At 38.6% G+C, this 26,040-nt stretch overlaps 1 protein-coding gene across 1 annotated transcript in view; it reads right to left on the bottom strand.

Annotated features, from left to right (window-relative positions):
• Window positions 1-26,040, bottom strand: part of PTPRG (protein tyrosine phosphatase receptor type G) — an 816,071-nt gene that overhangs the window by 190,188 nt on the left and 599,843 nt on the right. The window contains exon 6 of the mRNA XM_044675683.1: window positions 16,941-17,007. Coding sequence (XP_044531618.1) covers window positions 16,941-17,007 — 67 coding nt within the window. The remainder of the gene's footprint in view (window positions 1-16,940; window positions 17,008-26,040) is intronic.

Here is a 26,040-nt window from a genome sequence, read left to right as displayed (position 1 = left end):
TAACACACATACACACAGATGATGAAAAATGTATCATCTCCACAGTCATCAAAATTCTGTTGCAATAATAAATATATTGACAAAGGAAGCTGATTTTGGCCGATCTTATGAGAACTGTACTCCAAACTGAACCCAAACTGAATGCTTTTGAAGTCTTTTATGCATTAAGTTAATTAGAAAAAATATAAATAAACCACACAGCTTCACCTTCCTAGATAACAGATAGAAACTAGTCCACATGCCTCCACTGGCATTTCTGACCCATTTGAAATCAGGAAACACTGGAAATCCCCCAAGTGAGCCCTTTTCTCTATGATGTTCTAGATCAAAAGAGTTCAGATAAGCATTTGGGCTTTCTGGATCCTTAAGTGAATGAAGCCAATTAGCAATGATAGGATTGTTGCATATTTATAGCACTCCTCAGGAAGGTTAGATAGGATTGATTGTTGGAAATAGGAACTTCAAAAGGGAAATCATGTCTTACAATCTGACCTGAAAACCACCAGGAGGCCCAAGTTGATGTAAGTCACAATATATTTCCTCCCCAAAGGGAAGGCAATTCATTTTTTCACAATGACTGATTTTAAAGGAAATATAACTCCAAATTCATCAGTTCAGGTTTCATTGATTTGTCACTTGTGTTGGCATGGCAGGAAGAAAACGAGGAGTTATAAAGCACCCACTATGGGAAGCACTTTACCCCCGTTATCTCATTTGATCCTCATGACAACGCAACCCTGTGAGATTGCTGCTATTATCTCCATTTGACCACTGAGGCAGGTAGAGGTTAAGTGATTTGCTCAGGGCTGTATAACTTGTTAAGTGTCTGAGGCTGGTTTTGAACTAAGTCTTCCTGGCTTCAGGTCCAGCAGTCTATTCATTACCCCACCTAGCTGCCGAGGAGCCAATGGTTTCTACCATATATAGGAACTGAAATTCCTTGAAAAGCTTTGGAATTTTTATGAACTCCAAAGGCAGGGCTACTAGTAATGAACCTCCTCACATCTGAGCTAAAATGGCCAACTGAAGCTCAAAACTTCCATGGCTGAATGCTGGTGGTTGACAAAAATGGCACCTTCAACATCCTTGGCCAAGATCTTCCTTGAGAGGCAGCATCACTCAGGGACCAGTCCATAGAAGAGGGCTGTCTGGCATTAAAGGATGGAGTGATTTGGGTGGAGAAAGCCACTACTGACTCCATCCTCATCCAGCAATATATGTGGACCAAGGGGCATTTCTAGTTGAGTCATGGAAAGCTATTTGGGGCTTTTGGCATTGAGTTAGCCAAACCAAAGAATCCAGGCATGTTATGATGAAGTGGGGAGCAGAAGGAGTCAAGGGGGTCCTGAGACTTGGGGCTTAGGATCTCTGCCAATGGTGGAACTTGGGCAATGCCTATTGAATTCTCAGAATAAAGGCCATTAAGGTACAAATAAAGAAGTTATTTGTGGAACTATGCTTGGGGAACAGGTTATTCTATAAATCATGAAAGTTTCAAACCCTTTAGCAACCCCCCCCCTTAATACCAACAAGGCTCGGTTAGTGGATTTCTGAACAAGGTCCATTTATTTTGAAAATTAATGAAGAGGGGTAGCTAGATGGCTCAGTGAATTTGAAAGTCAGGCCTAGAGATGGGAGGTCCTAGGTTTAAATCTGGTCTCAGACAGTTCTCAGCTGCGTGACCCTGGGCAAGTCACTTAACCCAACTGCCTAGTCCTTACTGGTCTTCTGCCTTGGAACCAATCCTTAGTATTGATCCTAGTTAATGAAGAAGTGATAATAAAGTGACTCAGTAGATAGAAAGCCAATGGTGGAGATAGCAAGGCCTAGATTCAAATCTGGTCTCAAATACTTCCTAACTGTGTGACCCTAAGTAAGTCACTTAATCTCCCACTGTCTAGCTCTTATCATTCTTCTGTCTTGGAAATGATACTTGATATGGATTCTTTTTTTTGTTTTTTACCCTTGCCTTCCATCTTAGAATTAATAATGTGAATTGATTCCAAGGGATAGGAGCAGTAAAAGCTAGACAGTGGGGGGCTAAGTGACTTGTCCAGAGTCACACAGCAAGTAAGTGTCTGAGGCCACATTTGAACCCAGGACCTCATGTGTCCAAGCCTGACTTTCAATTTACTGAGCCATCTAGTTGCCCTGCCGATTCTAAGACAGAAGGTAAGGGTTTAAACAATAGTTAATGAAGAGGCCACTAAAAGTTAATGGATAAAGTGCCAGCCTAGGAGTCAGGAGGATCTAGGTTCAACTCTTATCTCTGATACATATTGTTTGTATGACCATATAAGGTTTCGTCGTTCCAGATTCTCTAACACTAATTAGAAGAAAAGTTGTTAATTTGTTTGAGGAGAATGGGCTAATACATCAGGATGCTCCTCATACTGCAGGAATCAAAGGACCAAACTGCTTTCTCTTCTGTCAAAATAAAACCACCTTAAAAGTAATAAAACTATATTGTTTATATGATTTTTTACTGTTTGAACTTTTAAAGATAAATTCAGATTGATTTCTCCTATTTTTCTGAATTTCTGAGGCTTTACTTTGGAATTCAAAATTTCTGGACAGGACTTTTAGGGATTGGGACTAATAATCACCAAAAAAGAGATGGAGTCCTGTGAATACTCCATTTCTCTCCACACTACATTTAGGCGACGAGTTCTCCTTGTAGCTCCAGAGTCCATGTAAGAGCTCCTTGATCAGCAAGAACTTCTTAAAAGCCTACTAGGTGCCAGGTACATTTTTACTCAATTTTATTTTCCTTGTTTAATATTAATTTTGATCTTTGTTTTAACAAGTTGTTGGCTTGCCTGCACCCAGTGAGCTGCATCAGGGAGGACTTTCATATCGGTTAACGTGTCCATGCTTGTCTTTTAAAATGGAATCGATTTCTTTTTTTGGTTATGTCATTGAGTGCTCGCCATGTCTAGTTCCTGCTGACTCTCTTCCTAGAGAAAGAAAAGTATTCATGTCTAGAATGGAGACTGTAGGCACACAGACCCTGTCAAAGGATGCGTGGTCCAGAGAGCTCTGCCCCAGGACCCACTGCCCTGCTTCTCTCCACACATGATGGGCAGCTTTCCCATGCGGAGTACTCCATCTTCTCTCCTATATATTGTATACAAGAAACACCGTGGTCTGCAATTAGGCAGGAGTGGGCAGTGGTGACACTGAAGAGCATCTCAAGGACAGGAAGACAGAGAGATAATGTCCCAGGAGCAGCCAACTACCCAGTTTTTGGCACATCACTTGACACCCCATCTCTTGCTCTTTTCATTTCTTTTCTCAATTCCAGTAGCAAATTTGCCTCACAAGTCTCCTGCTAATGATGGAATCCCAAGACAGCCACCTTTCTTTCTTCAGCTTGCAATTACTCTGCACACAGAGCAAACAGCTTGTCAGGGGTAGTTATGGTAAAAGTTGAAAAAACTGTCACACTGCTAACTGTGTTTTCTTGTTGTGATGCCTGATGGCAACCGATGAATGGATCCACTGGGAAACTAAGCCAAGAATGCCTCTCTCCCTTCTTAGAGCTCCTCTATTTTTAACCATATCTCCGTTGCTTTGGGGGCAACAATGCCTTTTATAACAAGGTACCTTACTCATCCTAAAAGAAATTTCTTTCCCCTCTTTGGACATAAGGCCCCTTTTTGCTTCCTGTTTTCAGCCAAGAAATCTTCCCCCAAACTTGACTGAGCAACCATCTTCAGTACTAGACTGGAGTATCCTCCTTTTTGCCAACATTATCTCTAGGTGATCTCATCTATTCCCATGAGACCAATTATCAACTCTCTCTCTCTATATATATGATGTTGAAATCTAGATATCATCCCTATTTGCTCTCCTGACGTCCAGTCCCACATTGTCTGTGTTCTACTAGACTTCTTCACCTCGATGTTTCATCAGCATCTCAAACACAATATATGGAAAAGCAGAATTTATTTTCTTCCTTTCCACACCCAAACTGTAACATCGCTAAATGCTTGTTTCATTAATGGACACCACCATCCTTCCAGTTCCCTAATTTGAAAGCTTCAAGTGATCCATGTCTCTGCATTCACCCTCATCAATTATATCCAGTCCACTGGCAAGTCCTGTCCTCTCTCACCACTTCCACGGCCACTATACCCTAGTTCAGATTGCACCAGCTCTTTCCTGGACTATTTTTTGGAGCAGCTTCCTAATTGCATTCTTTTTTTGTTTTTGTTTGAGATCTCTTCCACAAAATGCCTAATATAGAAAGACGTTTTGCATGATTATACATGTGAATATCAGATTGCCTGCCATCTCAGGAAAGGGGGAAGGGTAGGAGGGAGAACAGAAAGGAGGGAGAGAATTTAGAATTCAAAACTTAAAAAATAAATGAATGTTAAAAATTATTTTTACATGTAATTGAGGAAAAAATAAAATATTACTTAAAATGACAAATAGTGAAGTGGATTTGGAAAAATTGGGACACTAACATACCATTACTGGACTGTGAAATGGCCCAGCTGTTCTGGAAAACAATTTGCCTAAAGGGTGATAGACCTGTGCATATAAAACCATGCATATGCACCTTGGCCCAGTAACTGAGTCTACATACCAAAGGGATCAAAGATGAAGGAAAAGGACCTATATACATAAAAGTATTTGTAACAGTTCTTTTTTTTTTTGTGGTGGCAAAGAACTGGAAATTGAGGGGTTGTCCATCAACTGGGGAATGGTTGAACAAGTTGTGGCATAGGATTGTGATGGAATACTATTGTGCTATAAGAAATTGATGGTCAGCATAATTTCAGAAAAATCTGGAAGGATTTACCAGTACTGATGCAAAGTGAAGTGAGCAGAACCAAGAGAACATTCTACACAGCAATCTTGTGAGGATGATCAATTGTGAAAGACTTAGCTACTCTGATCAAAACAATAATCCAAGACAATTCCAAAGGACCCAAAATGAAAAATGCCATCCACCTCCAGAAAGAGAACTGATGAACTTTGAGTGTGGACTGTAGCAATTTTTTTTTCTAATTTAATTTTTCTTGTATTTTTTGTAGCATGGATGAAATGGAAATAAGTTTTGCATAATTTCACACATAAAACTGATATATCATTTGCCTCTGCAATGGGTGGAGAAAGTACTAGCGGAAGAGAATTGGGAATTTTATATTTAAAAAATAACACATCAAAACAAAAACTTTGTACTTTCTTATTCCAGGTCCAGCACCCTATACACTGTGCCTGTTCACTCTATACATTCTAGCTTATATATCATAGCCTTCGTAAAGCCCTTCCTAACCTCTACCCTTCCACCAGCTTCTAAATGCTATCTCCTTCCTAACAATGCCTTCTACTCTTTTACGTGCACATATACCTAAATGCTATTCTCCAGCACTTTGGATGTGCTTGGAGACATTTCTTAGTTATGTGATCTCTGTCTCTTCTCTAATCTATACCTCAGTTTCCTCATGTTCAAAAATGAGGATAATAATAGCACTTATTCATAGAGTTGTCATCATTCTCAAATAAGATAATATATATAAAGTGCTAATTAACATGAAAATGCTATACAATTTTACCTTTTAATATTCTTACTATATTTAGAGTTTAAGGTTTTTTGTTTTTGTTTTTAACTGTTGCCTTCCCTCTTGGAATCAATACTAAGTATTGGTTCTAAGGCCAAACAATGAGTGGTAAGGGTTAGGCAATTTGGGTTAAGTGATTCACCCAGGATGGCTAGGGAGTGTCTGAGGTCACATTTGAACCCAGGACTGTCTGCATCTCAATCCATGGAGTCACTTGGCTGCCCTCAGAATGTATGGTTTTTGAGAGTGAGTTTGTCTTTGTGTTTGGGTTCTCAAAGGGTAGCCCACTCTACCTTCTTTACCCACATTTGAATACATCAAAGACAGACAGATGGGTGATTTTTATCAGAGAGAGAGAGTAACCTTCCCAGAGATCCAGTTGGAAACTTCTTTTTGACTTAGATCAGTCTTTGAACATGGATTGCCAAGACAATGTATCTGTTACCTCACTGTCAACATTATAACAAGCACCTATTTAAACTTGGTAGGATTGAAATAAGTTTCACTGTTCCTTTCTCCATACACACTCATGTCAGTTTGGGGAATCATTCATTCATTCATTCATTCAATCATTCATTCATTTATTCACTCACTCACTCACTCACTCACTATATTTACTAGGCTTTAGAGAAATCATAGAACAATGGACAAAGAGATGGCCTAAAATATAAGGATACTTGGTTCCAAAAGTGCCTCTTGGGAGATTCAACAAAGCTCTCTAGCCCTCAGACAATTCTTTCAGACAATAAGTTTAAGAAAAAAGTACTCATCTCTATTGGTAGAGGAAATATCCATTACCAATGGAATTAAACAGGTGATCTAAAAATTCTAGGCACAAGAGAATCTTCCCCCCACCAAAAAAACCAAACCAAAACTCCCCCCCAAAACAAACTGAAAAACAATAACAACAATAAATTTGAAAATGATTCTCGACCTGTAGGAGAATGTTAGGACAAATAGCATATATAAAGATAGATAAAATAGAAAATAAACACATATCAGGACCAAGTCCAAATGGACAAATGAAACCCAGTCTGAGGCAAGAGGCCAAACCCTCAGATGAGCTATTCTTCAAAAATTGGGATTTTGCCACACTCAGTTATCCAAGCCTGAATTTGTTGAAGGAAATCTGGAATGGCCTCATTTTGTAATATGATTAGATGAGTTTTTTTCAGGTGCTAATAATCAATTTGTACTATCACTGATCACTTTCTTTTGAAGACTTTGTGAGGGAAAATCATCATTTCACACTCTGCCACCGATAGAAGGTTTTAGGGAAATCTATTACACCTTTGGTCTCTTTCCCTCTTCCCATTCCTTTTTCTCTCCAAGAAAGAGAAAAACTTTATTTCTGTTTTAAGGGGTTCACAGAGCAGGAAAGGAAAACATGTATAGATAGAGAGGCATGGAGAAAAGTCACAAGAAGCTAAATGATGAGTCTGTCAATCTTGGCAACATTTCCTTTCAAAATGATAAAAGTTGGATTTTCAGCTGATTAACACGAGGGAATAGAATGATGTGTTCTTTTAAACTCTTACTTTCCATCTTGGAATCAGTATGAATTATTGGTTCCAAGGCAGAGGAGTAAGTTGAAACGCCTAGGCAATTCAGGTTAAGTGACTTGCTCAGGGTCACACAACTAGAATGTGTCTGAGATCAGATTTGAGTTCAGGACCTCCCAACTCCAGGTCTCACTTTTTATCCAGGGGGCCGCTTAGCTGCCCTGGAGTTGGTATTTTAATGCCTTTTAGTTTGTTGGACCATGGAGACAAACATTCTTTTGGGAGGACTGTTAAAAGTAACAGAAAGCAGGTAGGATCAGATGACAAATTTAAAAAAAAAATATACTGTGAAAAACTTTTTAAATACAAGGTCCCTTTCATCTATGTCTTCTTCCATTTGATCAGAGACAATCAAAGATATTGAGACAGACTTCATTTCAATGTCCAGTCATTTGCTTATGATTATTAAAAGACTGTGAATAGGAGCAATTAAATGGCTCAGTGGATAGAGAGCTAGAGCTGGAATCAGGAGGCCCTGGGTTCAAATTCGGCCTCAGATACTTCTTTAGCTGTATGACTCTGGGCAAGTCACTTAACCCCAATTGCCTAGCCCTTATCAATCCTCTGCCTTGGAACTGATAATAAGCATCAATTCTAGGAAAAATGGAAAGGGTTTAACAACACCAACACCAACACAGACTAGGGATAAATCTGAATGAGCAGAGATTGGAAATAGCTAATCCAGGCTTCCATCCTGAGATCTTTTCAAGACTCTGCTCAAATTTCTTAAATGACCTAAGGCCTTTCTTGATCTCCCAGTTGCTAGAACATTCATGTTCCCTTTTCCACTAAATTATTCTTTATTAAATACCCAAAACATACTCTTTGCATATTTCTTGCATTCATCTTGTATTTATCTTGTTTACATTTATTATATGGATAGAGAAATTAAGTGCCTAGAAGGCAGGGATTTTTTTTTTGTTGTTTTTGTTTTCTTATCTCTAGTACCCAGGCATGGAGCCAGGTGAGAAATATTTCCTGAATAAAGAAAAGAGACTTTCCTGCACAATGTGTCCAGGCAGTGCAATAGATAAGAGCTGAACAATTTGGAATCATCCAGTAAAATGACTACAGTATTCATACCTTTGAACCAGAAATTCCAGTACTAGACATATATATCTAAGGAGGGCAATGACCAAAAGAGAAGAGTTGTCTGTCTCTCTCTCTCTCTCTCTCTCTCTCTCTCCCATATGCCTTCTCTTTCATTCCCTCCTTTCTTCATCCCCTTTCCTCTTTCTCTCGTTCTCTCTCTCCATCTCTCTTTCTCTCCTCCTTTTCCTCTGTACACATACTCACACATTAATTCATAAATATATATATATATATACACACATACATACATGGCAATATTTTTTGTGGTAGTGAGGGAATTGAGTGAACCACACTGATGCCAACTTGTGACTCATTTTGAAGCTAGCACAATTTCCTTTCTAGTTAATGAGGGGTCTAGTCCAATTTCTGTCTTGTAAGAAAACTTTATTCAGTTGTAGAAATTGTGAGAAAACTTTATTCCATCATTTGAACTCTACTTTGTCCTGCATGTCTGGAAAGCTGAAGCATCTCTTCTTGTTGCTTAGAAACCTTTAACTAAGGACCTAGGTTATGCCAACAAGAAACCTAGTCAAATCTGAGGATCCATGCAAGGAGTTTTCTCACAATTATACATGTAAAGCAGCACATCGATCTTCTCATAAAACTGGCCCCATGCTGGCTGATTGGTTTCTATATTCCTTTGATTGACTATATATACCTGGGGGTGGGTGGGGTGGGACACTTATTTTTCTGATTTGAAGAAATTCCAACCTGTTTGCTCTTCCCTTCCCAACTTGGAAATTCCCCAATCTCTCCTTCAACTAGAAGTCAGATAACCTAATTTCATATCCTAGTTAATTGCTTTCTTTTAATTAATTCATCTTATTTGACTAATTGTTTTTAATACATAAAATTCTGTCTCACTGTATTCAGGGTCTTTGGACTGATGGGAGAATCCTTTGACCCAATTATTATGCCTGTTTTCCTAATAAATCATGTAACTTGGATTGTTTCCTCAGTTATTATTAATTATCTACCACAGTTGCAAGGGACTAGAAACAAAAGAGATATCCATTGATTGGGGGAATGGCTAAACAGACCAAAGGCCATTAATAAGAAAATATTACTATGCTGTAAGAAATGACAAATATGAAGAATTCTGAGAAACATGGAAAGGCAGGAGAAGTGATGCCGAGTGAAGAAAGCAGAGCTAAGAAAACAATATGCTAAAAATGGAAAGAATAATGACCACTAAAAAACGAACCAGAATGCCAAGAAATTATCAAGGACAGACTTATCCTCTCCCAGGATCAGACAACTTGTCCCAACCACCATGGAGTCTGTCTCAGGGAGAGAGGCCACACTTCCTGCTTCTCCATTCCATTTAGAATTTTCCAGCCCTTTCTGCTAGGTCTCCTAAATAATAATTTAGTAAACTTCCTCACAACACCCCAAAGAAGATCTAGGAAAGACACATTCCCCAAATCTTTTGCAGAGGTTGGCATCAAGACATAGGATTCATTGCATACCAAGTAAGACCTTGCCAATCTGTTCATCACTCTATTGAACCTTTTAGAGCTTAGAAGCTGGAGTCTGAAAGACAAGAGTTCAAATCCAGCCTCAGACACTTAATTAGCTTTGTGACCCTGGACAATACACTTAATCACTTTCAGCCTCAGTTTCTTCATCTGTAAAATAGGGATGAAAATAGCACCTACTTTCCAGAGTTGATGTGAAGCTCAAATGAGGTAATACTTGTAAAGTGTTCTTAACACCTGGAAAAGAGCTATATCAATGACAGTGCTTTTTCTTTCTTTTACAATTTCTTGTTATAAGGAATAGCTCTCTGGGAAGAGAAAGGCACAAGGAGAGGGAAATCTAATTGAGTAATTACAAAGTATGGGGCAGCTAGTTTTCTCAGTGGATAGAGAACCATGCCTGGAGATATGGGAGGTCCTGAGTTCCAATCTGATCTCAGATACTTCCTAGCTTTGAGTTCCTGGGCAAGTCACTTAATCCCAATTGTTATTGAGACAATCAAAGATATTGATACTGACTACATTTAAATGTCCAAATCATTTGCCTATAATTATAGGGGCATCTAGGTTACTCAATGGATGGAGAGCCAAGCCTGGGATGAGGATGACTTGGCTCACACCTGACCTCAAATACTTCCTAGCTATGTGACCTTGGGCAAGTCATTTAATGCCAATTGCCTAACTCTTACCACTCTTCTGCCTTAAAACAGATATTCACTATTGATTCTAAGACAGAAGGTAAGAGATAACTAAAAAAACCAACAACCACTCTATATTCATGTTATACTTTGCACTTTTAGAAAACTTTTTCCTACTTGTTACCTATATATGCTGAGGACTATAACCCTTTGGGATAAAGAGACCTGCAATTATTATCCCATTTGAAAGATGAGAAAGCTGAAGGCTTTTTAAAGGATGAAGGAATCTGTTTACCAGTCAGTGCATAGAATAGAAGTACTGGGTTCAAATCCAAGATTCTTTTTTAGTCCACCATATGGCTTGACTTTTTTTCCATTGCTTCTAAATGCTCTGATCTCTAGGGTCCAGATTTACTCACCCAGAATAAGCGGTGACTTGTAAGACTTTTTAGTTACCATGGAAATTTCATGGAACTAGACTTAACTGTCAATCACTTCTCTCTTTATTCTTATGGACAATAATCTACCTCATAAAAAGAAGCTACTGAACTCCCCTCAGGATCAGCAAGAACTGAGCCTTCCCTGGCAGGAGCCCAATTTATTGTGTCTCTTTTGACATATTGCCTGGTTGTATCACAACTCTGGGATTTTATGAAGTTCTTCCTTTTTAAAAATAATTTTAACAAAAAGTCCCCTTAACATAATATTCAGATTCTTAGGTAGTAGTATCAGAATTAGAGAAAATAGGGCCAATACTGAGCAGCAGTAGCATAGGTATTGATTTTACCGTGTAAGTTTCTCTATCATCATTACTGAGCCAGGAACTCTCTGAAGGGCACAATTATTTATGCCCCATCAAATTAGGAGGTAACCCAGATTTCTCACCCAACTTCCAGTGAGAATCCCTGCCATTCCCAAAGACAGTGTTTTGATGTTTTAAACATTTATTTCTTTTAGGAAGTGTGAAAGGAACTTAGAAAGACCATCAGAAACCATGGAGGGTAATGATACCTAACAAATTATTGGGTACTTTCTATTTTCTCTCAAATGTACAATTCTGATTTTTACCTCTATAAATGTTTTAAACCCTTACTTTCTGTCTTTGTAACAGCTCTAAGACAGAAGGGCAGGGGTTAGGTGGCTTGCCCAGGGTCACATAGCTAAGAAGTGTCTGAAGTCACATTTGAACGCAGGTCTTCTCGACTCTAAGCCTGGCACTAAATCCACTGTGCCACCTAGTTGCCTGACTACTTCTTTGTTCTTCTAGCTATTTGAAGCAGAATATTCCTAGATTGTTCCCCCCATTTTAATTTTCTTACTTCTCTGCTTCCTTCCCTTCCTTTGCCAAATATTGGTTTGCTACAGTGATCTGAATTTTCTCACTCTCTGGACCTCAGTTTCTTCCTCTGTAAAATTAGAGGGTTGGATTGGACAACTTCAGAATTCCTATCTAGTGATAAAATTTTACTGATTTGATTTAGTCTATTTGTGGTCAGTTAGAACGTAAGCCCTTTGAGGGAATGTTTTGCACTTGTATACCCAGCACTTGGCACAGTTCTCCCTTTGCTCCTTCTTACATGTTGCTTAAAGGAGCAAGAGGAAATCAGGAATTTGCTGAATTTATCAGTCAGAAGTGTGCTGGTAAATATTGAACTATCAGGTCTCTGGGCAGGGGGAGAATGCATATACTACAGTAGACTTTAAAATTCATTAAGCATATTTGTATTTTATCCAACACTTAGGTTTAGATAATCAAGAAAATTATAAATTGAGCCTTGATTTGTTGTATCTGTTGTTTTCTGAAAGGAAATACTCCCACTGAAAATTTAACAACTGAGCTTGTTTTAGTTGTTTCAAGCACACCGCTGGGTACCCTACAAATTTATGTCACATAATAAGAGCTAGATTCACTGCTGGGTGCCGATTATATAGAGACAAAGACCATAGCCATTGGAGAAGAGATTTAGAGCTGAGAGAGAATTTATAGATGTTTTGGACCAATCTCCTTGTCTTATACCCAGCTGTCAAAGTTCATTCCTAAACCACAGATGGGACTATCCCACTCCCTTGCCTAAGTAGCTTTTATTGCCTAAAGTATAAAACACAAACTACCTGTCTGGCATTTAAAGTCCTTCATAAACTGACTCAAAATCTACCCTTCTCACCATATGTTTTTCTATACATGGTTTCCTATACATACTTTAGTCCAGTCAAACTATGCTTTCTTCATGTTCCTTACATAACACATTATCTCTTATCTCTGTATCCCCAATGCCTAGAATAGTGACTGGTATCATAGAAGGAGTTTAATAAATGCTTAATCATTATTGATGAAGTGAAGGTAGAAGTAGGGGTAATCGAGGCCAAGGGGGAGAGAAGTGACTTCTCAAGGTCTCAAAAGTCTCAAAGGTCTCAAAGGTTCTGAATCTTGGTTCTGTGTTCTCCAAACCCAGCATGCCTTATTCTGTGCCATACTTACTCTTCTACTCTTCACCAAGGAGACTAGTCAAATAGTTGATTGTTTGTGAGGAAGAAGAATATAAACTCTGTAAAGGCATTACCAAGGGCTTACCATGAGCCAGACTCTGGGTCTAGCATAGAGTAGGTGCTTAACAAATTTTGCTGAATGACTAATTTTTTGTATGTACATACTCATTGGTAATTAGTTTTGGTAATGATGTCGATATTGGATAGCAGACAAATAATCAGTTTCCTAAGCCAGATTTCTGCCTTGATGAACTCACAACATGTTTTTAAAATAGAAAAGATGACAAGATAATGAGGCATAAAAAATCTTATCTTCTCTATTACTAAGAGTAATTTTTGAGAATTACAGAAATCTTCTTTCCATGTAGACATATAAACATTTTGACCTTAATGAGTCCCTTAAATTTTCTCTTTCTTATTTACTTTTTTGGGATTCTCTTGTGTCTTGTGTATGGACTTCACATTTTTTTTTGCTTAGGTCTGGCTTATTCCTCAGGAATGCTTGGAAATCTACTATCTTATTGAATGTCAATTTTCCCCCTGAAAGAATATTCTCAGTTTTGCTAGATAGTTGACTCTGGTTTGTAAACCCAAATCTTGCCTTCTTGAATATCCTATTCCATGCCTTTCAGTACTTTAATGTAGAAGCCACTAGATCCTGGGTGATCCTGATTGTAGCTCCATGGTATTTGAATGGTTTCTTTCTGGCTATGTGAAGTACTTTTCCCTCAGATTGGTGTCTCTTGAATTTAGCTATTATATTCCTGGAAGTTGTCATTTCAGGATTTCTTTCTGTAGGTGATTTATGAATTCTTTCAATTTCAATTTTATTTTCTTGTTCAAGGATCTCTGGGCAGTTATCTTTGACAATTTCTTGTGATATGATGTCCAAGGATTTTTCTTGATCATGGCTTTCAGGTAGTCCAATAATTCTCGAATTGTCTCTCCTAGATCTATTTTCTAGGCTAGGGTTTTTTTCCATAAGATATTTCATATTTTCTTCTGTTTTTTCATTCCATTGATTCTGCTTTATTGTTTCTTGATTTCTCATAAAATCATTAGTTGCTAGATGGTCAATTCTCATTTTTAAGGCATAATTTTGCTTTATCAGTTTTTGGTTCTTTTTCAATTGGCCCATTTCTTCTTGCATCCCTTTCATTTCTCTTTCCCACTTTTCCTCTATCTCTCTAAATTAGTTTTTGAAGCCTTTTTTTAGTTCTTCCAGAATCTGTGTCCAATCCATGTTTTTCTTTTGGACTTCGGTGTCCCCTTCTGTATCTATACCTTGCTCTTTGTCTCCATAAAAATTCTTTAAGTGTTAGGTGCTTTTTTTGTTGCTTGCTCATTTTTCCTATCTAATTATAGGTAAGCTTGGGGAGATGAAGTGATGGTCTGAGGGCTGTGAGCTCTGAAAGCCTCAACCCCCTGCTGATTTAATTGACCCTTGAGATGCTGATAGTTTAAAGACCCTCAGCTTAGGCATAAACTTTTGATCTAGCTCTGATCTTGATCAGGTCAGGGGGCTATGGACTTGATCCAGTCAGGCACACCCTTGATTGCCCTGTCTTGGAGCCTTGTCCTAAGCTTTAGGCAAAAAGATAAGTACATAGTACTTAGAACTATCAACCACCCCAAAGTGTGAACTAAGTCCTTATCTCAAGCCCAGACTAGAATTCCCTGGGCTGGGGCTCTCCAGACTTCCCTACAGGTTTAAAATTTCAAAGGGTATGGGTTGGTTTGTATCACTATTTGCCCTGGCAGGATCTCAGGATCCAGATGTTGTCTTGGGAATAGGTTCCCAAACCTCAGTCAGTAGATGTGGGGTGGGGGTGTGTGGATTGCTCTTCCCTCCTTGCTAAAGCCTCTTGCTGGCTCTGTTCTCCTCTCATCCCCAACCCCCAGATGTTCTTTGCCTATCTTTTGGGTTTTTCTTTTCATGAAAGTTGTTTCACTCTGTGTCCTTCTTGGTTCTTTCACTTCTGTATTTGTTTTGTGGTGACGTTTTAATCTTGGTCAGAGAGGATACTCATGGTGGCATGGAGCTGCTCTGGATTACTCTGTCATCTTGGCTCCACCTCCAGAAGCCCCTTGATAGGTCTTTTGAGGCATAAAAAATCTTGAGGAAATTATTTCATTCATTGTCAGAATCCAATATGGAATGAAGTCCAATATGGCAGTCTATAAATCAATGTGGATTCCATGGGTGTTTTAGGGAATGATGGGGGATTCCAAATATGAAAAACACTGGATAAAGCTAAGGGGACTTCAGATCCAGACAACAAAATCTAAACAGTCAAAGGTATCTCAAGGTAATTTTTTATATGTCTGTTGTATTCTCCAATGAAACCTACCTTGTGATTCCATTGTGGCAGAAATCAACCTGCCTTCTTGCTCAGGGTTTAGACTTTCCTATCTAGGTTAATTCTGTAATTTATAGAATCAAAGAGAATCTAGAATGATTTCTTCAAAGGTAGGCATTCTGAGGGTGGTATCATTTAACCCTAATTTTTCACTTTTACCATTTAATGACTGAAAAGAGGGCAATGAATTCCCAATGCCATGTGTTTCCATCTACCACTGTCCATTGGTTTTAGAATTTTAGAAGGAAGAAAAAATGTTGGTTAAGCTCTAAGGCGTTAGCTAATGTCTAAAGACAATCCTCTGAAAAGGTGTGATGTTTTATCACAGCAGTATAGATGGAAAAAAAGATTTATTGTGGTACCTAACTGCCATTTCTGTTGATGCCTCTGGAATTCTAATTAGATTATTAAAACTTTGCAAATCATTACATTAAGCCCAGACTCCCACTGCTGGCAGCCACAAGGGTACTTTTGAAATTAGAGGATCTTGGTGTCATCGCTAATGATGCATTACTGATAATAAAGTTGCAAGAAAATTCCTCCAATAAAATCCAGCCCTAAGAGAGAAGATATATTCATCTTTCCTTCTTTACCTGTAATGAGCTTGGGGATAATAAGTTGGATGTAAGTCAAATAGCGAGTAGCTCTGTGTGTGTGTGTATGTGTGTGTGTGTGTGTGTGTGTGTGTGTGTACACACACATTTGTATACATAGGTATGTACATCACACATTGTGTATATATATGACATGGTAGATGGAGAGTCAGCGTTGAAGCCAGGAAAACATGGATACAAGTCCCAAACTAAATGTGTGGCTCTAGATAAGTCATTTAACCTCTCATTTTCTAGGTACCTCTCTAAGATGATAAATTGCAGAGAATGTGTTGATATGCAATTCTGGAGGGAGTTTCTCTACCAGGGAGTTCTTTATACTGAGAAAACGACTGGCCCAGTCCCTAGACACTCTATTATATACAACTGCTATTAATGCTAGCTAACATTTATGGAGCACTAAGTGCTTGACAATTCCTTCCATATTTGATCCTCACAACAACCCTGGGAGGAAGGTGCTATTATTATCTCCATGTTACAGATGAGGAAATGGAGGCAGACAGAGGATAAATGACTTACCCTGGGTCACATAGCTAGTAAGCATCTGAGCCTGAATTTGAACTCAGACCTTCCTGATTCCAGGTCAGGCATTCTATCCCCTGAGTCACCTAGCTGCCCCTAGTTTCAATACACTTACACATATGTGTATATATGTACATATATATGTATATTTCAACACTCTCATGATGTTTATCAGCTAAAAAAGGTATAGTTAATTTGTACATTCAATTTGATGTTTCAGCATCAGCTCCCAAAATGTCAAAGACAAATATGCTAACAGAAATGAGAAGAAACTTGAAAGGACAGTATTTTTAGAATAAGGATAAGACAAATATCAGGTATGAAGTATCTGGTACTAATAGGAATGATCTATGGGCCTGGACTCTAATTGATAAAGAATATATTCCTGAGCAGTGACTAAAAAGAAACAAATGGCTCACTGTTAGCCTTAACCCATGAGGGAGTAACAAATGGGTCTACTTTCTACCAATCATAGTGTGATGTTAATGCCCTTAAACATCACTGAATGAAGAATTTGTACCTCCATATGTCCTCTGAAGGGTGACCCCATCCCTAAGGGCTGAGATTCCAGCCCTTCTTTTTTTTCTAGTGAAAAGAAGTTGAAGTTGCTCGCTTACCATGATGGACGACACCCTTCAATCCATGGATAATGGGATCCAGTGCTGGGTTGTCCCTCTGACTGACCTACAAGGAAAGGATACATGATTGGTGAAATCTCTTCTGGTATCAGACACAACAGTCTCCGTTTAATCTTCTAAAGAGAAGGTGGGGGGGGGATGGGGAGGCGAGATGTTATCAAGTAAGCTGCTTAGTTTTCACATATAGATGATGGCTCCCACCAAATAGTTGAGATTTATGATGTAATAAAATAAAGAGAGGAAGACAAAATGCAAAGAAAAAAGTTCTTAGAATACATTATAACATGAGAAATATCATAGTCTAAACAAAGACGCTGGGATTTTTTCCAGCTTTGTGTGTGTGTATATGAGCGTTTGTTTTTATAGTTAAAGCCATGTCAGATAAAAGTCATCGAAAAAGATATCAGAATCATTCATCATTTGCTGAATATTTCACCAACTCCTCAGTCTTTTTACTTTGCACATTCCATGCCCCACTAACTGCATGTGTCCTCAAAGCTCTGTCCTGAGCCTTCTTCTTTCTATAATCCCTCACTTGGGGACATTGTCAGTTCCTCTGGGTACAATTATGAATCAATGTGGATTCCATGCATGTCTTAGGGAATGAAAGGGGACTCCAAATATGAAAGGCACTGGGTAAAGCCAAAGAGACTTTAGATCCAAGGAACAAAATCTATTCAAGTGATTCCAAGTTCTAAATATCCAGCCCCAGTCTCTCCCCTAGGCTCTTGTTCTGTATCGTCAATTGCCTATCAGGTATTTCAAGTGGGATATGGTATAGTCATCCAATCAGAATTTATTAATTATCTTCCTCCCTCACAACCTGGGGTAAGGACTAGACAATGGGGGTTAAGCAACTTGCCCAGGGTCACCCAGGTAGTGTCTGAGACCAGATTTGAACCCAGAACCTCCTGTCTCTAGGCCTGGTTCTCAATCCACTGAGCACCTAGATGCCTTCACACAGTAGATTTTTACCAAAGGCTGATGGATTAATTGCTATTTTCATGAGGGTGTATCTCTCTGCTTTTCAGAAAATGGGTTTTGTGGCTTTCCAGCTTCTCCCTGAGAAATTAGGTTCCCCAGCTCATTTTATAGATACATAAACATGGTCTATGTTTCCTCATCTCTGTGTCTTTCCTTTCCTATTCCTTCAATGCCCTGCCCCACGCCATTCTTCAAGGCATAGCTTATATCCAGATTCTTTAAAAAAATTCTTTTTAAACTCTTACCTTCTGTCTTAGAATCAAGACTATGTATTGGTTCCAAGGCAGAAGAGTGGTAAGCACTGGGAAATGGGGGTTAAGTGACTTCCTCAGAGTCACACATCTAGGAAATATCTGAGTCCAGATCTGAACCCAGGACTTCCCCATCTCTAGATCTGGCTTGCAATCCACTGAGTCAGCTGCTGCTCCCTAACCAGACTCTTCTCATTCAACCGGCTCTGATTATCCTCAACTAGAAGGATTTTGCTATTCTTTTAACCTCCTCCGCTTCCAACCTTCACCACACTCCAGGATCCCAGGGAATCAGGGTACAACTCCACAAGCTCTGAGGTCTCCCAGGGTATCAGTTACTCCCTGTCCCAACCACCAAGGAGTCCTTTTCAGAGAGTGCAAGCCACTTCCTGCTTCCCCATTCCATGTGGAATTCTCCAGCCCTTCCTGCTAAGTCTCCTGCATAACAACTAAATAATAATCTTCCTCACAACAACATTATGTGCACCAAATTCAATTTTGTACATATCTTATTCCCCTCCACAAAGCTATAAGCTTCCTGCAGGCAAGGATTGTAATTCTTCATTTATTTCTGAAACTTCCTGCCTATCATAGGGTCACACACGTTGTAGGTAATGAGCAAGTGTATGGTCAAATTGTTGATAAGCTAGGACTTCAGTAGATCAAAGACTGAACTCTGGAAAGGACCTCTGGGGCCATTTTTTGGTTAATATGCACTTGATCAAGAATCTCCTCAAAATATAGTTTCTTTTCTTTTCTCCTTGATCATCTTAGGAAACAAATCTAATAGTGGTATTAAGATACCATTCTTCACTTTATATCTTCTGTGTATTTTTCTTTAGTGTAAGCAATAGGAGTCTTGTTTCACAACCTAATGAACAGGGAAATATGTATTAAATGATAATATATGCACAACTTATGTTGTATTGCCAGCCTTCTCAGGGAAGGGAAAAATGGAAAGAAATCTAGATTTTTGGACATAGATAATGTGAGAATTTGTCTCTCTTGAATAAGCATATTTATTATAATTTATTATATGTTTATAACAAATCTTCTAATTATATTATTGCTACATATTTTTGTTTTTCATGAGCTAAAAAAAGAATCCTCCCAACAATTAGATCTATTCCTGCAAGTCATTGGTCATCTGGTTATATTTTAACTACATGGGTTTTTGGGGTTAAAAAACGTGTCAGTGTGAGTGTTTCTAATGTGGCCCTTCTAGCTGGGTAGCAAGACATCCTAGAACACCGAGGGAGTGATGATGAGGATGAACAACAGAAAATTTAGAGCCTAGACTTAGCGTAGAGGCAAGGAAATGGGAGACACTTTTTTACAACTGAAGGTTGTGAGAAAGTATCACCTAAAGAATACTTTGAAAGACACAATGAGTTGCTAAAGTCACAAGAAGAAAGCTCATGGTTGGTCATAAACTAACAAACAACAAATCCCCATACAACATAAACAGATGAGTTTACACCACTACTACTTCCATTCAGTTACAAAAAGCAATTATTTTATTCGACTGAATAAAAGCATTTCCTTTATATTAAGTGCTACTGTCTATATTTCGAGCCCTGTACTTGGTGCTGATGATGCAAAGACAAAAATGAAATAACCCCAATCCTAAAGAAGACCAAGACACCAAACTAACCGTGAAAGAATACTAATAAGACAGTGACTTGTTTTTCTGTTGTACTAAATAAAAAGGCACCTTCTTTGTTTTTAGTCAAAGTCAATGGTGCCCAACTGGAGAGCCAACTCTTCCTTAAGAACTCTATTGAAAATGAAAAATAGCCAAGGAAGATGTAGACTTATTTTATATTTCCCTGGCATAGATGATAGAGGGTTACATTTGGATTTTTAACTGAACTCCATCAAACTTAAGATCAGAACATGAATAATAACAAATAACAAGAGTGGTCATTTATAGACAGTCTTAAGGTTTGGGATGCATATTATTATTCCATTTTATTGATGAGTAGGTTAAATGACTTGCCCAGGGTCACACTTAGCTAGCCAGCCTCTGAGAATCCAAGCTCATGAAAGAATACTAATAAGACAGTGACTTGTTTTTCTGTTGTATTGAATAAAAATGCATCTTCTTTGTTTTCAGTCAAAGTCAATGGTGCCCAACTGGAGAGCCAACTCTTCCTTAAGAACTCTTTCTGACTCTAAGCAAAAGACTTTTATTCCATGTGCCACCTCATTGCCTAATAGCAATATTCAGATCATCTAAGTTTGGGCTTTACATATATTTTCTCATTTAGTTCTCACAACATCTCTGTATCAAGGATGTTCTTCTTATCTTTACTTGAGAAACTGAAGCATAGGGAGGGTAAATGATTATGCGCAGGATCACACCCTAAAAGATCTGAACTCAGTCTCCTTGACTCCAAGTCTAGCACTCTATCATTTATGCCAGGAAATGTAAAATAAATTCTACTCTATCCCTGACTACTTTTATCCTTCAATATGAGTTCAAATCAGTCCATGACTCTTTCTGTAGAGAGTTCCTGAGGAAGAGTTGGATTGCCAGTTGGAAACCATTGACTTTGCCTGAAAACAAAGAAGGTACATTTTTATTCAGTACCACAGAAAGACAAACATTCTCATGCATTCTAATCTAGGTTCCATTTATGATTGCAGCAGGCATGAAGAGTTCTGTGCCTGATTATTCAGACATAGCTGCCTCCAAGCACAGCTGCCTGGACCCCAAATCTGAACAGGTGTAGAAAATTCCCTCTCTTTTCCCCCTCCCCCAATTCACCCCATCTGCTGGGCTTTGATGCTATGTTAGACTGGGCCTCATCTGCCAATTTACTCTACTCAGTGGAATCCAAAATAGGTAGATGGAAGAAGAGAAGAAGAGGACCAGAGAGTTGAATCCTGTTTTTGTGTGCGAGAACTTTTCTTGCCTTTACCCTTTTGTTATTCCTGAGCTACATGGCACCATGACACTGCAGTAGGAGTGATCTCAAGCATATGTGGGTCAGTGCTTTGCAAGATGGCAGAATGGTGATTCTATCCCTTCATTCTCTGTTTTAATCAGAGGTGCTTTGGCGACTTGGAAAAAGGAACTCTGACTCATGGATATGAGGGAAATGATTTGGATGGCTTTCAGCATCCAGAGAGAAAAAAGCTGTTATGGAAATCCATGAACTCCATGCAAGCATGATCTGATTCAATGAGCTAGGCCAAATTCCTTGCTCTGGTCATTCTAGCCTTAAAGGACAACAGAATGCTTGTTTTGTCTTTTGAATTTGTTTTTCTTGAGTATTTAGCCATCAACTCTACAAATATACTTTGGAGGAAGTATAACAATGCCAATTACCTATAGAGTTATAAAAACAAATATATATTCATTTTAGCAAAGAAAAGATAATAATTTAAATAAAACTGTTCTTGGCATCTCTTCTTGTTCTCTCCACTCCCCAACACCGGTTCTGTGCAGTTAAAAAAATGTCTTATTGATGGTCTTCAAATGATGCCTATTTGTTTTCGATCAAGATAGAACATGCCTAGTTAGTGTCTGATGTCTTCACTTGGAACTTGCAGCTGAAGGAGAAATCCCCCAATTTAAATCTGGTTCAAGGAATAGAGGTAAGCAAGAGACAGAATGTCCTTATCACAGTGGGCTGGAGGGCTTGGTCTCTAGACTGCTTAATTTATTTAAAAATAGTGGGAGTAAGTATGAATATGATTTCATAGGCCTTGAGTTCTTGTTCTCTTTTCTGGAATCTCAAGGTAGCTTATGCACTGCCCACACACATCTGCCCCATTTCTCTTCCCACCCCATCCTACCCGGCCCAGCCAGAGAATTTTTTGAGCTACTGAATGATGATTCATTTACTCTGAGAACTAAGGAGTTAGAGAATGAGAAGTAGGAAGTATTCTAATGAGTGGATGGGAGGATACAGGTCCTTAGTCAACCCATATGCTCTTTTCTTTTGTAAAACTCAGATCTCTCCTTTCTGACTAGGCAATTCTGCATAGTAAATTTGCATAGATTCTTCCTTCTCTCCTTTCTCCTCTTTCCTTGCTTCTTTATTCCTTTTTTCCCCTTCCTTCTTTCCATAAACTCTAGTGTCAGACATAGTGCTGGAGATACATTAACAAAACCAAAACCATCCCTTTGACTCAGAGAACAGACTATTGTTTGTGGTAGGTCAGACTGATGGAAGAATAAACTTTGGGGAAAAAAACAAAGGAAGTATAAATTGAGACATTCCTGTGTTCCCTCTTCAAAGAAGAAAGGGTAACTTTGGACAATATGCAGAATGAATGAATGAATGAATGAATGAAAAAACATTTAATAAGCACTTATGTGCAATACAGTATAAAAAACAGACCATACTTAGAGAGGGGAGCCAAATCACCTGAGTGAGAACTTACGTGAATCATTTCTTTATTTCTCTGGAACTTATCCTCTTCAGTTATAAAATGAATTATTAATATGTGGAGGGAAGGTTGTGAGGACTGAATAAGATAACATATAAAAAGTGTTTATATATGCTTTTTTAGAGAGGAGATAAAACCACTATTTCCTTGGTTTGGTGAACTCTCAGTGTGGAATCTTCCCTCATATTGGCAGATCAAGGCAGCAAGAGGCTAAATGACTTGCCTGAGTTCACACAGTTTGCATCTATTGCTCGGAGGACCCAAATTTGCGTCTTTCTTGACTCTGAGATTAACTTTCTAAAGATATTCCACATTGCTGTTCTGTTGGCTCGTTTGTCAAATTAGGACTCTACTACGCACTCTGAGTTGTTAAAAGGAGCAAATGAGGTAGTTTATATAAAGTACTTATATACTGTCATAAATGGAAGGAACATTAATATTTAGAATCAGCATCAAATAGGATAAAGAACACTAACGTTTGAGTTAAAGGACCTGAGTTTACCTCCTATTTCTATTGCTTGCTACCTGTGTGACCTTGAATGAGTTACTCAACATATATGGGCCTCGACTTCCTCCACTGTAAAATGGGGATATTGTACTACATGACATCTGAAGTTCCTTTTCCTTATACACTCATCTCCATTCATCATGGTCGTCATCATCTGGAGGGACTTATGGAAAAGAACGCTACCTACATTCAGAGGAAGAACTACACAAGGGGAAACACAGAAGAAAAACAACCGCTTGAACACATGGGTTGAGGCGGACATGATTGGGGATGTAGACTTGAAAGGACCACACCAATGCAACTATCAATAATATGTAAATAAGTCTTGATTGACAATACATGTTAAAACCAGTGGAAATGTGCGTTGGATATGGGGAGAGGAGTGAAGGGGAAAGTAAAAACATGAATCATGTAACCATGGAAAATTTTTCTAAAAAAATAAAATATTTATTAAAAAATGAATATATAGCATCAAAAAAAATCATGGTCATCATCATCCTTGACTCATATAACACTTTATAACCTTGTACAGTGGTCACTTTTATCACAGTCCAGAGAGTTGAATTCCCCAACAGAGGTCTTCCCAATTCCCAAATCCAGAGCATATATATGACAAGCAGTCTCTTATTAGTGGAATGATGATAGGTGAGTCACTTCACTTCTTCAACTCTCTGAGAATAAAAGTTACTCATGAGTTGCCCAACTCCATTGGCTGAAGGAGTTTCCACACTGGGAGTTCACCATGAAAACAAAGTCCCAAATATGGATGGCTCCAAATGCCAGATAAAATTGTTATTGTTTTTATTCTAAGAAAGGGGGAAATCATCAATGATACTTTGTGAAGTGATATGGAATCTTAACTTCTTACAGATTTTCTTCCTCTAATTGTTTCCCAGTTCTAGGAACTGTACTCGGGCAGCTTCCTTCCTCCAAGCTCATCAATGACCCTCAAGCATCCACATGTGAAGAAGTCTGCTTCTGCGGAGGCGATGCAGCAGTGATGAAGCCAAAGGCATGAGAATAGTTCAGTGGTGCCAGTGGTGCAATCCTGGTGTCTCGTGTGCCACGTTCTAATTTACTTCTCTTGTCCACTGTCCCATTTGGCCCTTGTCTTGGATCCTAATAATCTTCAATCTATCAAGTCCTGGCCATCTGCTAAGTAAAAAGGCCAAGATAACCTGCATGCCTTGAATCTGTTATCACCAGCTGCTCCCTGAGAATGATACATTCCTCATCTAGCCAATGTCTTGTTGTGGTGAAGGGGATTTATGCTTGCTGAAGTGGGGATAACTACAGTGTTAACCAGGGTGCTGGAAGAAAAAGGGACAAAGAGATGGACCAGATGGATACCTGAGCTGAGCCTTGAAAGAAGCTGGGGATTACTGAAGATAGGAGGGAGAAGAGAGTATTCCTGAATCAATGGATCACAGACGTGAAAGGGACGTGACCCCTTACTGATCAGATGAGCCTGGGCAAAGGCTCTCAAGACAGGAAATGGTGTCCTTCAAACAATGGAAACAGAATGAAGGCTAACTGGTAGAGGGTAGGAGATACTATATGAATGCACATAGAAGGTTGACATTTTGAAGATGCTCCCATGATTCCTTCCTTTTGATTCACCACAGGTCAGATTTTTGGCTCAAGAAGCCAAATTATATCCCAAGAACTGAGACTCTCTTCATTTGGATATACTTTCAGATTGCACTTCAGTGACTTCTAGCAGTGTGCTGGTAAAAGTTTAACAACCATTCCTCCAAGGGGAAAAAAAAGAGAAGTATACTTGACATACTTTTAAATGTAATCTACATGCGTAAACTCTTCTCCATTACTTTCTTAAGTCTAGGTAGTCAAGAAAATAAAAAATAAAAAAATAAAGCCCTAATTTGTTGTATTAACTGATTTCTGAATTATAAATACTGACATTGAAAATTTAACGATTGATTCTCATTGGCATTAGTTGGCACTAATTATATTCTTGGCTTAACCTGAAATGTGGTACCCATCCTGTGCATTCAAGAAAAATGGATATCGGGGGGCAGTTAGGTGGCTCAGTGGATTGAGAACCAGGCTTAGCTATATGGTAGGTCCTGGGTTCAAATCTAGACTGCGACATTACCTAGTTGTGTGACCCCAGGCAAGTTGCTTACCCCTCATTGGCTAGCCCTTTTGAGTTTTCTGTCCTGGAACCAAGATACAGTATAGATTCTAAGATGGAAGGTAAGGGCTTTAAAAAATGAAATTTTTGTGGAGTAAATTCAAAATATGAATGTCCATGTTAAAGAACAGAGCTTGGGTACTAAATGAATGAATTAGAATCTCTAAGTTACATCACAGATCTAGATTCAGAAGGCTGCTTGGCAGGTAGATGGTACAGTGGGAGTCACAAATTAGAATCTTCTCTCAAGATGCTTATTAGCAGTACAATGTGGGCAAGGCATAAACTCCTTATGTCTCATTTTTCTGATATCTAAAATGGCTATAATTATAGCTGGGGTTTATATGGATCAAATATATATGTATATATACACACACACATATTACATATATATTGCTTTGAACAACTTAAATCACTATACAGAATAACTATTGTTATTAGATTCTAAGCTCCTGATGGGCAAAGACCTAGACAGTCCTTGCATTGCCTTTCTATATCTATAATGCTGGCACAATGTTGGCACAAATGCTAAATAAATGTTGATTAATTGGGGTTCTTTTACTTTGACCTCCTCAATGCATATAGATGCGGAGCCTGGGACCCAAAGTGGCTAAGTGTTTGGCCAAAGAGCTCACAACAAATAAATAAATAAATAAACAAACAAACAAACAAACAAACAAACAAATAAATAAATAAATAAAGGTCCCTTGAGCCCAAGCCCAAGGCTCTTTCTATACCACATGGCACGCTTTCTTTCATTGTTGCAGTCCTGCTAAAATA

This window comes from Gracilinanus agilis, chromosome 1 (genome assembly GCF_016433145.1).
Source record: "Gracilinanus agilis isolate LMUSP501 chromosome 1, AgileGrace, whole genome shotgun sequence".
NCBI classification, from domain to species: domain Eukaryota; kingdom Metazoa; phylum Chordata; class Mammalia; order Didelphimorphia; family Didelphidae; genus Gracilinanus; species Gracilinanus agilis.
This window is presented reverse-complemented; position numbering and strand designations above follow the sequence as displayed.